Raw genomic sequence first — 15,817 nt, 5'->3', positions numbered from 1 at the left:
TAAAATATTTTGAACTCAAATATTTTAATCAAATATTTAAATTGCCTTTATATTTTCTTTCCAAAATTTCATCTAGCAACAAATATAGATTTTCCAAGAAGCAATAAATGCCAAAAAATACCACTTATGTCTTTGTTACACTTTATATTAAACGAACCCTAAACAGAACACCTGAAAAATGACATAAAAAATCATTTAACACCTTGATTGACAGTTTGGGCTGAATAGTAAGTTTCATCTTACTATCATAATTAGTGTTTGGTAAATTTGTTGTTGTTGTTGTTATGTGCCATCGAGTCGGCCCCGACTCATAGCAACCCCTCCTTGGGTTTCCGAGGCAGTATCACTACGGAAGTAGGATCGCCCAACCTTCCTTCCCAGGAGTGGCTGGTGGGTTTGAACCGCCAGCCGTCTGGTTAGCAGGCAAGTGTCTTAGCCACTATGCTACCAGAGCTCCCTTGGTAAATTTAGAAGTATAAAAGATATTGTAATGCCTTTTTTTGTGGTCCCTTCAAAGGAAAATGAGAAATATATGAATTAAAAAATATGAAACTAGTTTAGATTAAGCAAATTCCACTTAAAAAACCGGAAAAATAATCACTTCATTCTACTTATAAAAATTATCAGCCAGTAGCAACTGGGCTCTTAAAAACTTGCAAGCTGCCATCTAGATGCAACGATGGGTCTCTCCTTGTCCAGAGCAAAGAAGAATGAAGAAAACCAAAGATACACGGAAACAATTAGTCCAAGCAACTGGTACACCATGCAATCTTCAGCCTATATGACTATGAGATCAAAAGAACTAGATGGTGCCCAGCTACCACTGTCAACCACTCAGAGGGGGATCTATGTCAGAGATCCTGGATAGAGTAGGAGAACAATGTGGACGAAAACTCAAATCATAAAAAAAAAAAAAGGGGGGGACCAGGTTTGCTGGTCTGATAGAGCCTGGTAGAACCCAGAGACTTCGGCCTCTAGCTGCCCTTCAGGTCTGGAATTGAACCCACTCCTGTGGCTGCCAGCCAAACAAAAGATAGGCATATGAATTGAACATTTACATTAGGTAGATACACTCCTAGGGAGCTCTGGTGGCGTAGTGCCTAAGGCATTTGGCTGTTAACCAGAAGGCTGGTGGTTCTAACCCAACAGTCACTCCTCGGAAGGAAGGCTGGGCAATCTACTTCCGTAGTGATACTGCCTCGGAAACCCAAGGAGGGGTATGATCTGACTTGATGGCAGTGGGTTTAGATACACCCCTTGAAGAGATCAATCATGAGAGAACAGAAGTGTTGTGTATGCATGGGGAGATAGTGAGGGGGGTGGGGAGGAAGGCATGGGAGGGAAGGACACAAGGAAGAGCTAACTATGGGGAGGAAGTAGGAGCGGAGCTGTTGCATTGTGGGAGATTACAGTCAATGTTATGAGACAAAGTGTATGTGAGCTGCTGTATGGAAAATGAATTTACTCTGTAAACTTTCACCCAAATCACAACAAAAATTTAAAAAAATAAGAAAGAAATAACAAAAAAAAAAAATCATCAGCCACAACAAAGGCCAATACAATTAACAATGAGTTAATTCAAATGGTATTTTATCTACTAGTGCTATGAAGGGATGTTTCTTAAAACAAAACACTGCACAGTTAGCATGAGAAGAGAAATCGTTTCCGTGGTAGCAAGCTCCAAAGGGAAGCACAAGTGGGTACCCTGTATGTGTTTGGATTTTAAATTTTAGCCACTATAAAAAATACTGTGACCCAGATTTGAGAGCAGCTTATAGCTTCACATGTATTTAATTTTCTTTGGCTAAACACTTAAATGGGGTGGTGGGGGGAAAGGATTGAGACATAAAAGCATTCATCTGGAATTGACCTACACCTTATGATTTTATAATAGTGCTCTGGTAGCACAGTGCCTAAGGCATCTGACTGCTAACCAGGAGGTTAGTGGTTCAAACTCACCAGCCACTCTGCAGAAGCAAGACTGGGCAATTTCCTTTTGTAAAGATTTACCACCTCGGAAACTCAATGGGGGTCGCTATGAGTCAGAATTGACTCGATGGCAGTGGGTTTGGTTTGGTTTTAGGACTTTAAAAATGGCATCAGTTAAATCAAGCTGCTCAAATCTCAGGGATATCTTTCCTGGGTTATGCAAAAAATTGAAAATTGTTAATATGGCTAGGAGTTTGGCAACAACTGCATTATCAGAGCTGGTTCCCACAATTTGGTTCTACCTAAAAAGGGCAAGTTTTCCTGCCACTGCTTATGTTCCAAGCTCTAGAAGGACACTGTTAATGTGATTCCGAAGATAGTTTTAACTTATCACAAAAGGACCGAAGGAAAATATTTATCTGTGAAGAGAGAAGAAACATTCTTATTCATGACCAACAATGAGCTTCATGCTATCGATATATATACTTCTCTGCCCAAAAGAGATTACTTTTTCTTGAATAAACAATTTTTTATCCACTATAATGACCAATTCAAATGATCTTTGAATTTCTAAGATTCTTAAAGAATTGCCGTAGGGTAATCTGCTAAATCTGTCATACAGAAACAAAATTAAGTGGTGAGTTGAAATGTTAATCAATTCTACTCTTTTCTCAGGATGCCTATGAAGGAATGAGAAACCCAGAACTGTTTGTGATGGTACCCTGGAACAGAATTTTTGAATTAAGGAAGGAGTATCTCAGACGTGAGCTACAGAGTTCCTCTCTGATTCACCTTGTTGACTCAAAAACATACCATGTACCAAACTGTAATTCTCTAGATAGTCTCATAAATAACAATATGCACAGGGTTTCCAGCATTTTCTGGAAGCTGACTTGATTTTAAGAAGGAAAGCAGAATTCCTTTTTCCCTCTTTCTTCCCTCATCTTCTTCCTCTCCCTTCCTTCCTTGAGTTATTGAGGAATTGATAAATAACAGGTACTGTGTGAGGCACTGGGGAGTTAGTGATCCCTGACCCTCAAAGAGCCTGATGTCTACTGGTGAAGTGATAATACACTAACAGATCATTGCAATGCACTGTGATTACATGCATGGAGAGAGAGGGTGACCTGTGAACCACAGACGCCACATTAGGGTTTCACATGTAGGCAGAATGGAGCCACTGAAGAGAGTTGCATGTTCTGGCAATGGTATGTTGTTGTTGTTGTTGTTGTTATTTGCCGTCGAGTCGGCCCCGACTCATAGCAACCCCTCCTTGGGTTTCCGAGGCAGTATCACTATGGAAATAGGATTGGCCAACCTTCCTTCTGAGGAGTGGCTGGTGGGTTTGAACCGCCAGCCTTCTGGTTAGCAGTCAAGTGCCTTAGGCACTATGTTACCAGAGCTCCTGGCAATGGTATAGGAGTGTGAATTAGAGGGGTTAGGGAAGAGGAAGAGAGGCCAGTAAGCACCAGGGCCTGAACTAGGTAGTGGCTGTAGAACAGAAGATGAGGATGCAGCTGGAGAAATATTTTGGAAGTAAACTGCGAGAGTTTAGTGGTTGATGGATGGTAGGGAAAAAGGGTATCAAGTGTAACTCCAAATTCTGAAAGATGATGGTAATGGTAGCACCAAAGAATGCAGGATTGGTTTGAGAAAATGCTGAGTCCAGTTTTGGACAGGTTGGGTCTGCTGCACTGGTAGGCTGTTCAGATGGAAAGGTACTGAGCAGGCAGGTAGACATAAGGATCTGGAATCTGAGCAAGAGCAGCTGACAGCCAAAATAATAATCAGGAGAAAGTGGAAGGAATGGTGGAACAAGGATGAGACAGTAGGAGAACTAATGTTAGGAAACAATAGTTAGAGGAGAAGCCCTTGGAAGAGGCATAGAAGATATTTAAAGAGGTATCAATAATAAAAGAATATCTTAAAAGGATGGGGGGGGGAGGACTTTAAAGCTGCTGAATGCAATGTTTCAATGAAATAGGCCTGTTCCCATAAGCTGTCTAATGGATACAGCAAAAAGAAAGACAGTGAGAGGGGACCATAAGTCATTCACTAAAGAAAACCTTACTAAGCACTTGTGTCATACACCATCCTAAGTGAAAAAACAGACAACATCTCTGCCCACATCCACCGCTTATCTGTCAGTTTGTTGTACTGTGGTGGCTTGTGTGTTGCTATGAGGGTGGAGGCTATGCCACCAGGATTTTAAATACCAGCAGGGTCACCCATGGTGGACAGGTTTCAGTGGAGCTTCCAGACTAAGGCAGACTTGGAAGAAGGAAGGGACCATCCACTTCTCAATGAATTGGTCAGAGAAAATGTCATGAATAGCAGTGAAACATTGTCTGATATATTACTGGAAAACTTTATGAATAGCCCTGAAACACTGTCAGATAGAGTGCCAGAAAATGAGCCCCTCAGGTCTGAAGGAACTAAAAAAAATGCAACTGGGGAAGAGCTGCCTCCTCAGAGTTACTGACGTTAATGATGTGGATGGAGTAAAATTTTGGGACCTCCATTTGCTGATGTGGTATACTTCAAAATGAGAAGAAACAGCTGCAAACATCCATTAGTAACTGGAACATGGAATGTATGAAGTATGAACCTAGGAAAATTAGAAGTTGTCAAAAAGGAAATGGAATACATAAAGATTGATATTCTATGCATTAGTGAGCTGAAATGGTACGGTATAGTAAATCACACAGTGGGGCTTTTCTAGTCATAAGTCTTTGTAAATTCCACGGTGGAATTTGCCATGAGCAACTCAGTAGCTACTGATTGTTAAAGTTATCCAGCTGGGGTATTTCTGTTGTGAGTGGCATGAAGCAATCTTCTGGGAAGTTCTCTCTCTCTCAAGATGTATAGAATTCTGATGTTGGGATTGGTTAATTTGGCCACTCTGCCAGGCTCAAAAGGAACCCTCCTAGAGGCAGAAGGAATCTCTCACTGCCAGCTGAGAGATGTGAGAGACATTCAATGCTGAGAGAGATACCAAGAGACACATATTGTTAGGAGAGAGACTGTCGAATAAGAGACAGAGGGCTGAGAGAGACTGAGTGTGTTCTTGAACTTTAATTGTAGCCTGTTGCTTCCATAATAAACCTCATAATCTGGAAGTTCTGTGTGACCACTGCAGCAAATTATCAAACCCAGCAGACAGGTGGTGGGTGCTGTGGGAGGAAGGGTTGGTGTCAAGGTGGGTGAAGGGGTTGGAGGGAGGCAGCATGTCTGGCCTCACAAGAATAGGCCTTAAGCTACTGATGGCGATTTTGTCTTCCTCTTGTGGGGTAAGAGGAGGTCAGAAGATGGTGTCTCCCTGCCCCTTTGGCAAATGGACTGGCCATTTTGAACCACACAACCATATGGTCTACTATGCTGGGAATGAAACATTGATGAGGAACGGCATTGCATTCATTGTCACAAAGCGTGTTGCAAGATCTGTCCTGAAGTACAGTGCTGTCAGTGATAGGGTAACATCTATACACCTAGGAGGAAGACCAGTTAACACTATTATTCAAATTTACACACCCACCACCAAACCAAAGATGAGGAAATTGAAAATTTTTACCAACTTCTGCCATCTGAAATTGACCAAACATGCAATCAAGATGTGCTGATTATCACTGGTGATTGGAATACAAAAGTCTGAAACAAAGAAGAATCACCAGCAGTTGGACAATATGGACTTGGTGATAGAAATAATGTTGGATTTTGTATGACAGAATTCTGCAAGGCCAGTGACTTATTCATTGGAAATACCTTTCTTCAACAACATAAACAACAGCTATACACATGGACTTCGTCAGATGGAGTACACAGGAATCAGATCAACTACACCTGTAGAAAGAGGTGATGGAAAAGCTTGGTATCTTCAGCCAAAACAAGGCCAGGAGCTGACTGTGGAAAAGACCATCAACTCCTCATATGCAAGTTCAAGATGAAGCTAAAGACAATTAAAACATGTTCATGAAAGCCAAAACATGACTTTGATTATATCCCTCCTGAATTTAGAGATCATCTAAAGAAGATTTGATGCACTGAACACCAATGACTGAAAACTAGAAGTACTGTGCGATGATATCAAGACCATTATCCATGAAGAAAGCAAGAGGTCACTAAAAAGATGAGAAAAGAAGAGAAGATCAAAATGGATGACAGAAGAGACTCTGAAACTTGCCATTGAGCAGAGAGTAGCTAAAGCAAATGGAAGAAATGACAACATAAAAGAGCTGAACAGAAGATTTCAAAGAGCAAGTCAAGAAGAGAAAGTCAATTATTATAATGAAATGTGCAAAGACCTGGAGTTATAAAACCAAAAGGGAAGAACACACTTGGCATTTCTTAAGCTGAAAGAACTGAAGAAAAAAATTCAAGCCTTGAGTTGCAATACTAAAAGATTCTATGGGCAATATATTGAATGATGTAGGAAACATCAAAAGAAGATGGAAGGAATACACAGAGTCACTGTAACAAAAAGAACTGGTTGATGTTTATCCATTTCAGGAGGTGGCATATGATCAAGAACCAATGGTATTGAAGGAAGAAGTTAAAGCTACAGTGAAGGAATTGGCAAAGAACAAGGCTCCAGGAATTGATGGAACAGCCACTGAGAGGTTTCAACAAATGGATGTCATGCTGGAGGTACTCATTCATCTATGCCAAGAAATCTGGAAGACAGTTACCTGGCCAACTGACTGGAAGAGATCCATATTTGTACCCATTCCAATGAAAGGTGATCCCACAGGATATGGAAATTATTAAACAATATTCATTAATATCACATGCAAGTAAAGTATAGTGACAGAGAACTTCCAGAAATGCAAGCTGGATTCAGAAGAGGACATGGAAGGGGGGTTATCACAGCTGATGTCAGATGGATCCTGGATGAAATCAAAGAGTACCAGAAAGATGTTTACTTGTGTTTTATTGACTATGCAAAGGCATTTGACTGTGTGGATTATGACAAATTATGGATAATGTTGAGAAGAATGAGAATTCAACAACACTGAACTGTGCTCAAGGAATCTGTACATAGACCACGAAGGCTGTCATTCGAACAGAACAAGGGGATACTGCATGGTTCAAAATCAGGAAGGCAGTGCATCAGGATTGTATCCTTTCACTATTCTTATTCAATCTGTATGCTGAGGAAATACAAATAGAGAAGCTGGACTATGTGAAGAAGAGCATGGCATCAGGATTGGAGGAAGCTCATTAACAACCTGCGATATGCAGACAACACAACTTTGCTTGCTGAAACTGAGGACGACTTGAAACACTGATGAAGACTAAAGACAACAGTGTGCACTATGGATTACATCTCAACATAAAGAAAATGAAAATCCTCACAACTGGGCCAATAAGTAGCATCATGACAAATGGAGAAAATATTGAAGTTGTCAAAGACTTCATATTACTTGGTTCCATAATCAACACCAATGGAAGCAGCAGTTGAGATATCAGAAGACGTATTGTACTGGGCAAATCTGCTGCAAAAGACCTCTTTCAAGTGCTGAAGAACAAAGATAACTCTTTGAAGATCAAGGTGTGCCTAACCCAAGCCATGGTAGTTTCAATTGTCTCATATGCTTGTGAGAGCTGCACAATCAATAAGGAAGGCCGAAGAAGAGTTGACGATTTTGAGTTGTGGTGTTGGCAAAGAATACTGAAAATACCGTGGACTGCCAAAAGAACTAACATATCTGTCCTGGAAGAAGTGCAACCAGAATGCTCCTTGGAGGCAAGAATGGCCAGACTTCATCTAACCTTCTTTGGTCATGTTTTCAGAAGGGACTATTTCCTGAGGAAGGGTATCATGCTTGGTAAACTGAAGGGACAACAAAAAAGGGGAAGGCCCTCAATGAAATGAATTGATATAGTGCCTCCAACGATGGGTTCAGGTATAGCAATGATTGTGAGGCTGGCACGGGACCGGACAGTGTTTCGCTTTGCTGTACATAGAGTTGCTATGAGTCAGAGATGACTCGACAGCACCTAACAACAACAACAGACCCACTACTCAATATGTGGTTCTAAGACTGGTGGCACTCCATGAACTATTATCAGTCTGTAATGAGGGAATTAGAAATATTGAGAATAAGCACTTAGAAACTTTTATAGCAATTTGGTGAGAGCAGTGGTGGTTCACAGTGGTAGTTTCACCTTCCATAGAAAAGACTTAGGTTAGATTCCCCACCAATGCACCTTTAACACAGCCATTACTCATCTGTCATTGAAGGCTTGTATGTTGCTGAATAGGTTTAAGCAGAATTTCCAGACTAAGACAGGCTAGGAAGAAAGACCATACAATCTACTTCTGAGAGTCAGCCAGTGGATTAGAATGGTCTGATCCCATTATGCCTGGGGTCGCCATGAGTTGGAGACTGACTTAAGGGCAGCTGATAACAACAAAAACAAAGCAATTTTACACTGCCACAACACTAGAAGGCGTGCTCATTTTTCTAGAAAACTTATTTTCATTTTAGTTTAGAAGAGAAATGATACATGGCAAAGTGAATATTAAAAACAACAGCAACAACAACAACAAAAATAAACCAATGTGTTTACCGGCAAGGATAGTCTGAGAAGCACAGCTTTAGCGGCCAGCAGTAGGTTGAAATGTAAGATATGAGGACAGAGTATAGAAAACTCTGTTGGGAAATAAGGCTGAGGAAGGGAAGAAAAATCCTGGCTGCTAACTAAAGGGGGTCTTTTTATCTTGGGAGAACAAAATTCAGCAGGGGCAGGGACAAAGGGATTTGTAGAAAAGTAGGAGGCTAGTATTTTTCTTCAGTTCTGTGCAATTATTTACATATCCATGCTTAGAGAAAACCACCTACGATGATGTTTATATGGGCATATTTTATCCCCTATGAGATAAAAATTACAATATATCTAAATATACAGGCTAAATAGGTTTTACTTGTAGGCTGTGGTTGATTAATGTCAGGCAGAAGGGTAATATTATACACTGATCCCATTCTACCACACACATTCCCTTCGTGTCCTGGGTGTTATCAGGAGCTATGCATACAAGTGTTGGGCCTAGACAGGTCCTGTGTTTATCTGTCGTTTTGGAAATTGGATATTTTGTTAGAAGAAGAACTGACACTAATGAAAATATAAGTTGCCATTTACTACCCAACACCTTGCAGGTTAATTAATAGGACACACAGTCTGGAAGAAGCCAGCAATTTTCCATTTAGCTCTTCCAGATATTAGAACTAGATAGCATCATCAAATAATGTATATACATTCAGGCAATTTATAACTTTATGGTTAGAGGAGGAAAAAAAAATCACAGCTTCAAAATCCTTCACAATCCACTTATCCTACAGTCATAGATTGTTAGGCCCCAAGGTTCCTATAAAGGTTATTACATTAACTTTCTATTACTATAAATAATGGCCAGAATCAATTTATAGCACGTAACCATCATTTTTTTTTCCCCTTTGCTTTCCTGGAATATAAACTCCAGTTCATGGTAACAACTTTAAGCAAATGTCCTCATAATTTTTTTGTTTTTTTTCAGGGTAAACCAAACAAACCATAGAACTTTACAAGGTGCACGGTTCATACCTCTTGCAGTAACTTATCTAATTTGTGCTGTAATTCAAGGAAGTATCGAGAGGTGATGAGACCCTGGTGGGATTTATCCAAGCAATCTCGGCCCAGCTCAATGATCTGATGGTGAGTAAAACTAAGCACACCGTCTGCTAGAGGAAGAACGTTGTCAGGAGAGTAGCTTGTGATAATTTCCTTTAGACGTTCTTCCATCTGAGCTGTAGCCTATTTAGAGAAGAGACACATACACACACAGATGTGATATGAGGAAACACATTTGTAGACAATTAAATCATCACACTTACCTAGCAGTGTCCAAGACCTTCACCAATTGGTAAATAGAATTCTAGAAATTAAACTCAGAAGGAGCTCTATAACATGGAAGGAAGTTTTGAGGTACATAAGGAAACTGACTATCTCAAGATGATAATCACTTTTTCTCCCTATTTTGTATCAAATGTGAAACAATCCATGTTAAGCTCTTTTGAATAATTCACACAATACCTGTGAGTTGGTATGCTTTCCTTTCAGATCTGAGCCCTTTCAGGTAGACTGTGAAAAGTATCAATTAGTTGTTTATCTTTTTGCCTACTAAAAAATTATGACTTGCTAGAGTCTATAGGGTAAACCAAGATTATTTTCTCGGCTAGGTCTCGACGTATCATAAGCAAGCAATTGTATGTTCTTTCTTTCTTTCTCAGAAAGCTGTATCATGACCACCTCATATCCACAGGGTGGCTATTATCAGAAAAATGGAAAACAAGTGTTACCAAGGTTGTGGAGAAATTGGAACTCTTGTTCATGGCTTGTGGGGATGTAAAATGGTGCAGCTGCTATGGAAAACAGTTTGGCAGTGTTTTAAAAAGGTAAACATAGAATTATCATATGACCCAGCAATTCTAATACTAGGTTGATACCCAAGACACTTGAGAGTGGGGGCTCAGACACTTATACACCCATGTTCATTGCAGCATTATTCATATAGCCAAGAGGTTGAAACAACCAAGTGTCTATCAATAGATAAATAAAATGTGATAAACACACACATACCAAACCTACTGATGTAGAGTCAATTCTGACTCATAGTGACCCTATAGGACAGAGTAGAACTGACCCATAGGGTCCAAGGTTGTAAATCTTTATGGAAACAGAGTGCCATATCTTTCTCCCATGAAGTGGCTGCTGGATTTGAACTGCTGACCTTTGATTTAGCAGCTGAGTACTTGACCACTGTGCCAGGGCCATACACACACACATACACACACATATACATATACATACACACATATATATACATACATATATATATATAATGGAATATTATTCAGCCATAAAGAACAATGAAGTTCTGATACATGCTAAAACATAGATGAACCTTGAAAAATTTGTAATTAAAATAAGTCAGACAAAAAAGGGTAAATATTTATATGAAATAGCTAGAAGAAGCAAATGCATAGAGACAAAAGTTTGTTAGTTACCCGGGGGAAAGAGAAGGGAATGGCAATTACTGCTGAAGGGGTAGTGATTTTCTGTTTGGGTTGAGTTTTCTGTTTGGGGTGATGAAAACTGTTAGGATGGCTAGTGGTGATGCACAACATGGTGAATGTAATTAATGAACTGTACACATAAAAATGGTTAAAATGGCAAACTATTTATCATGTATATTTTGCCATAAAAATTTTAAAATTAAATAAACAATATGGCCAAAAAGAATAATTTGGTGGGGGAGCTCTATCATGTGTAAAAGCCAAGAGGATCCCCTTGGTAAATTAAGTCTATAATTCCCTTTTCTACTTTCATTTGCTTCTTAGTAATCGTCTATTGCCTAATTATACTACTCCTTGCTTAAATTAATTATATATGCAGGAAGATTCTCTCTCCCTCTCCCCACTTGCCTGCCCCTTCTAAAACCCTAACCAGCATTAACTAAGCATAATCAGTATCTGTGTCCCCAGTGAACAAGTGACATGTGATAAATAGCTAAAACATCTTTAATCAATGACATCAATGTTGGGTTCATTATAAATAATAAGTACTCTACTCCTGATTTATGAAAGCAATGATTTCCTTTTGTTCTCTTGCCTAGGGCACAAAGGGTAGGGGAATGGGGAACAGGAACAATATGGAGGGATTATCTTCCCACGAATGTGTACAGACACTTGGATGGGAAGATGTGGAGGCAGGTGATGGGGACTAACAGATAGCAACTCCGTGCAGCTGGGGGTCTGACATTACCCTTTTACAAATTCCTCTCTGGTTCAATTCAACTTCCCTGTGACACCCTAACTGGGGAAAGGATGAGTGTACCTTCACTTGTAAGGTAATGAAAAATCAGAGTTAGAAATATAATGGCTAAAGAGATGGGAAGTCACAGAAAAGAAAAATGAGTTTTTTTTTTTTTTAAAAATCATCTATGACACGCCAAAACTATAGACTTTTGAGGGAGAAAACAGCCTGTGCTTGATAGCACAGCAGCAGGCCCAGAGGCGACAAGGAGCATGGATGGCCCAGAGGCCTATCAAAGGAGATCCTCTGTGTAATACCTCAAGAGGCCACCTGGTGTGTGGCACCCAACAGCTGGGTTCATGTGACAGCCAGTTCAGTACACAGACAATGGCTAGTTCTCTGCAGTTTTTAGTTTAGAAACCTTCATGATTTTATCTTTCTAAAAAGGCCCTGGTGCTGTTTTATGCCAGTTACTACTGCACTGTACCATTATTTCCCATAACAAAACCATCTTACTGACTCCAAACCTATGTTGCCTATTCCTTTCAATGTGAGGCATCTTAAATTCAAATCATTACCTTTGGGAACCTTTCTTTGTAGACATGGTTCATCATAATTATTTCATGGTCACAGCAGGCAGGAGAACGTCCAGGGCTGCAAGTAAAGCAAATTACCCTTTTAAACTTGTCACAGCATGGAATGAGAATAAGCTTTTTATTTGTCAACAATCAGTTGCATCTAAAGTACTATGCAATCTTCATATGAAAGAGTATATTGAGTAATAAACTACAAAATCAGTCATTAGTATACATGTACACATACTTACCCACAAACAGAAATACCCTGAATAGGATTAAAAAAGAAAGTTTAAGAAGTGGAATGCCACAAAATAATTACTGATGCAACACAAAATGGGTACACAAAATGTTCCTAAACTGAGATTTTATTCTACATTTAGGATGAGTTTGTGTACTTCTGGAAACCAATTAATGAATTCCAGTATAAAACAAAATAGGTAGCTACAAACATTAATGCAAACAACAATATCTTGGACACATTTAACAGTATGATTTCACACTTTTATCATACACCTGCACTCTGCCACACACCAGTGAAGAGGTTTAAGCATCTTTCATGGCACAGACATAATAATTGAAATCCATTTTCTAGTCTATACTTATTTGAGATGCTGAGATAGGCATTATGTATAATATGAAACAGAAGCATACAAGCATTGTGGATTTTTCTTTCTTCATTTCTATAGTAGGCTTGTGTCAGTTTCTAGTAGTATAAATAGTTGTGCAGTTTCAGTGTGAATATTATATATTCTTGGAAGGATATGGCTTGCAGTAGATATCCCAGGAACTCCTTTCATAAAATCCAAAACAGGAGATGTGTAGTCAAACACAGCGCCTCTAGTTGAAGTAGTAAAATTGATCTTTTATTCCACATACTGGGAGAATCTAAGACATCCCACAATTATCCAATATGGCTATGTTTAGTATCAGCTTATGATACTAAATAAAGAAGAAAGGTCCAAAATAAAACAAACAAAACAGAGACTCTGATATTCGACTGAACACTTAGCAAACAAAACCTTTATATAGGCAAAGTGCTCCATTTCAACAGCATCAATATCCATATTGCGGTCGACAAAGCAATGCATTGCCCTAATTCCCCTTCAGGAAAGATCTGTGGCCTAGCCCTTGGTATTGGCAGATATCTTTAGCTCTCGGCTTCTTCAAGGATTGCCTCTGCTGAATCGAGCCACGTTTCCCAAACTCAGGCCTTTGCCTATCCAATGATGGATCCAATAATGGAGGCAGGGATATAAAGGCCAGGCCGTTTTAGCCCAGAGGGACAACGCTGACAAGACACGGGCACCTGAGACAGACCTCTGTGGAGTTGGCTGAGGTTGTTGGGCCTGTGTCAGCTTAACTTCTCTCTCAGCCCAATCCTGTTTCTTCTCTTTCTTCCATAGGTGTTGATCCCAAAAGAACTTTATAATAACATCCTGAACATTAATCTGTATTCTAGAGTCTACCTCCTGAGGAGTCAAACTGTGATACATATTATTTGAAATAAGATCAAGTCAAAACTAGCCCTAAACCCAAACAAAACTCACTGCCATTGAGTCAATTCTGAATTATAGTGACCCTGCAGGATGGAACAGAACTGCCCCATAGGGTTTCCAAGGCTGTTCATCTTTATGGAAGCAGACTGCCTCATCTTACTCCTATGGAATAGCTGGTGGGTTCAACCATCAATCTCGGTCAGCAGCCAGATGCCTTAACCACTGCTCCACTAGAGCTCTATGTCAAACGGACTACATTTGGCATCTGACAATAGTCAGGGAACATAAACACCTCAAAACTTATTCATAATTCCAGAGAAAGATTTATGACTAAAAGAAAGAATAAAACATCTGAGTGGACTTTTATAATGCATAATCTGAAAAATAAACAAACTATTTATGCTGTTCTTCCTTTCAACCACATTCTCTCAACGTAAATTAAGAATATTAACTACTCCTACACCTTAATTAGAATGCCTTGAAAGCTCCAATGGCTAGAATTTTTATAGGTGGCCCCTTAAGGCCAACATGAATGTTGCTGCTACAGTAATTAGCAAAGTGTGAGGATCTAAAAGTAAAGAAAAGGAGATGCCTTTCTATAGTAATTAATAATACGTAAATGAAAACAAAATCATTACTAAATTTACAGTAGTTTACAAGTCAATTAATGTCATTTACATGAATTACTCGTTGCTATAAAGTCAATTCCAACTCATAGCAACACTATGGGACAGAGTACAACTGCCCCATAGGTTCCTGAGCTTTAATCTTTAGGGAAGCAGACTGCCACATCTTTCTACTATCATACAGGAATTAGAGGGCTCAAATTATTCCCTCATTATCAGTGAAAACAGACAATCCAACTACATAGCAGCTTGTGGTCAGGTCTACATACCTCAGACTGCGGGAACGGGGGCGCATCGGTGTGTTCCTGCATCTGTTCTCAGTGGCAATGCTTTCGGTGGTACAAAAATGTTTCGATAAAAAGTGTAATTCATCTGGCGTTGGTTGGTATGGTAACTGATGCAACTTCTCCTGGGAGGAACAGGATGACTACAACAAACCAAAGTGAGGTTATAAACTGCCTTGAAAAGAACTTTGTCAAGTAAGTATGAAATCAAAGAACTAAACTTGGATAATTCCACCATTTTATGTCCTTTCAAATTATATCCATAGTAACTACTGCCTAAATGTATAACCTGATGTTCTTTCTGAGAGGTCAGAATGTCTTCCATACTTCTTCTCATTTGTCTATAAGATAGTTTTTGAAATGATAGTGTCTTCTCTGGAGAAACCAAGGCTCAGAAAATGGATAGTGCCCAGTCAAAGCCAAATCAATAAAGTGACTGCTGGGGTGAGAATTCAGGTGCATTAAATCACGTACTAGTTTGCAACTGAGTATAGTATCCGTGCTTCTACTGCTGCTTACACTCAAACACTGTGACTTTTTGATAACATAAAAAAATCGTATTTTTCCCTTTCCTTTTTTCACTGGGATATCTCTCTCTCTCTCTTTCTTTCTTTCTTTTTTTTTTTTTTTGAACAGCTATCCCTTGGATATAGATTTGTTTTTTTGAAAACTTCACTTGACACTTGAGAAAGATAAGGTACAAATTGGGAAAGGTTAAATAGCACTGCTTTTCATCAGTCTGAGATATATAAAGCATAGAAACTTTTTCTGTTTTGATTTTTGTGGGACATAAACTCACAGTTCTATGAAAAGAGACTGAGTAATCGAAACATGGTGAGAATAAACATATTTTGAAAGATAGCACTCATTTGAAAATGTCAGGTTAGTAGGCTTTTCTTAAGGAAAAAGATTACATTAAAAGCATACTTCATAAATACTAAAGTGCTGCAATGCAATAATACTAGAAATTAATGACTGAAGCTTAAAAATATCCCTATACCATGAAATTATAAAATACCTTATTAAGTATATACTAAGACAAAGAGAGGAATTTTAGAATGTAATGCGATTATCTTATAAACCGTAAAAATGAGAACATTCCTGGAAATAGT

The 15,817-nt window shown here is 39.1% G+C and overlaps 1 protein-coding gene across 1 annotated transcript in view; it reads right to left on the bottom strand.

The window, feature by feature from the left end:
- MAST4 (microtubule associated serine/threonine kinase family member 4) overlaps positions 1-15,817 on the bottom strand; it is a 202,722-nt gene that overhangs the window by 67,066 nt on the left and 119,839 nt on the right. Inside the window, exons 5-7 of the mRNA XM_042782093.1 lie at positions 14,691-14,848; positions 12,300-12,375; positions 9,511-9,720 (exon numbers count right to left, since the gene is read on the bottom strand). Coding sequence (XP_042638027.1) covers positions 9,511-9,720; positions 12,300-12,375; positions 14,691-14,848 — 444 coding nt within the window. The remainder of the gene's footprint in view (positions 1-9,510; positions 9,721-12,299; positions 12,376-14,690; positions 14,849-15,817) is intronic.

The sequence above is a fragment of the Orycteropus afer genome, unplaced genomic scaffold (assembly GCF_000298275.1).
Source record: "Orycteropus afer afer isolate SDZICR_OR568_19922 unplaced genomic scaffold, OryAfe1.0 scaffold00242, whole genome shotgun sequence".
Classification (NCBI taxonomy): Eukaryota; Metazoa; Chordata; class Mammalia; order Tubulidentata; family Orycteropodidae; genus Orycteropus; species Orycteropus afer.
This window is presented reverse-complemented; position numbering and strand designations above follow the sequence as displayed.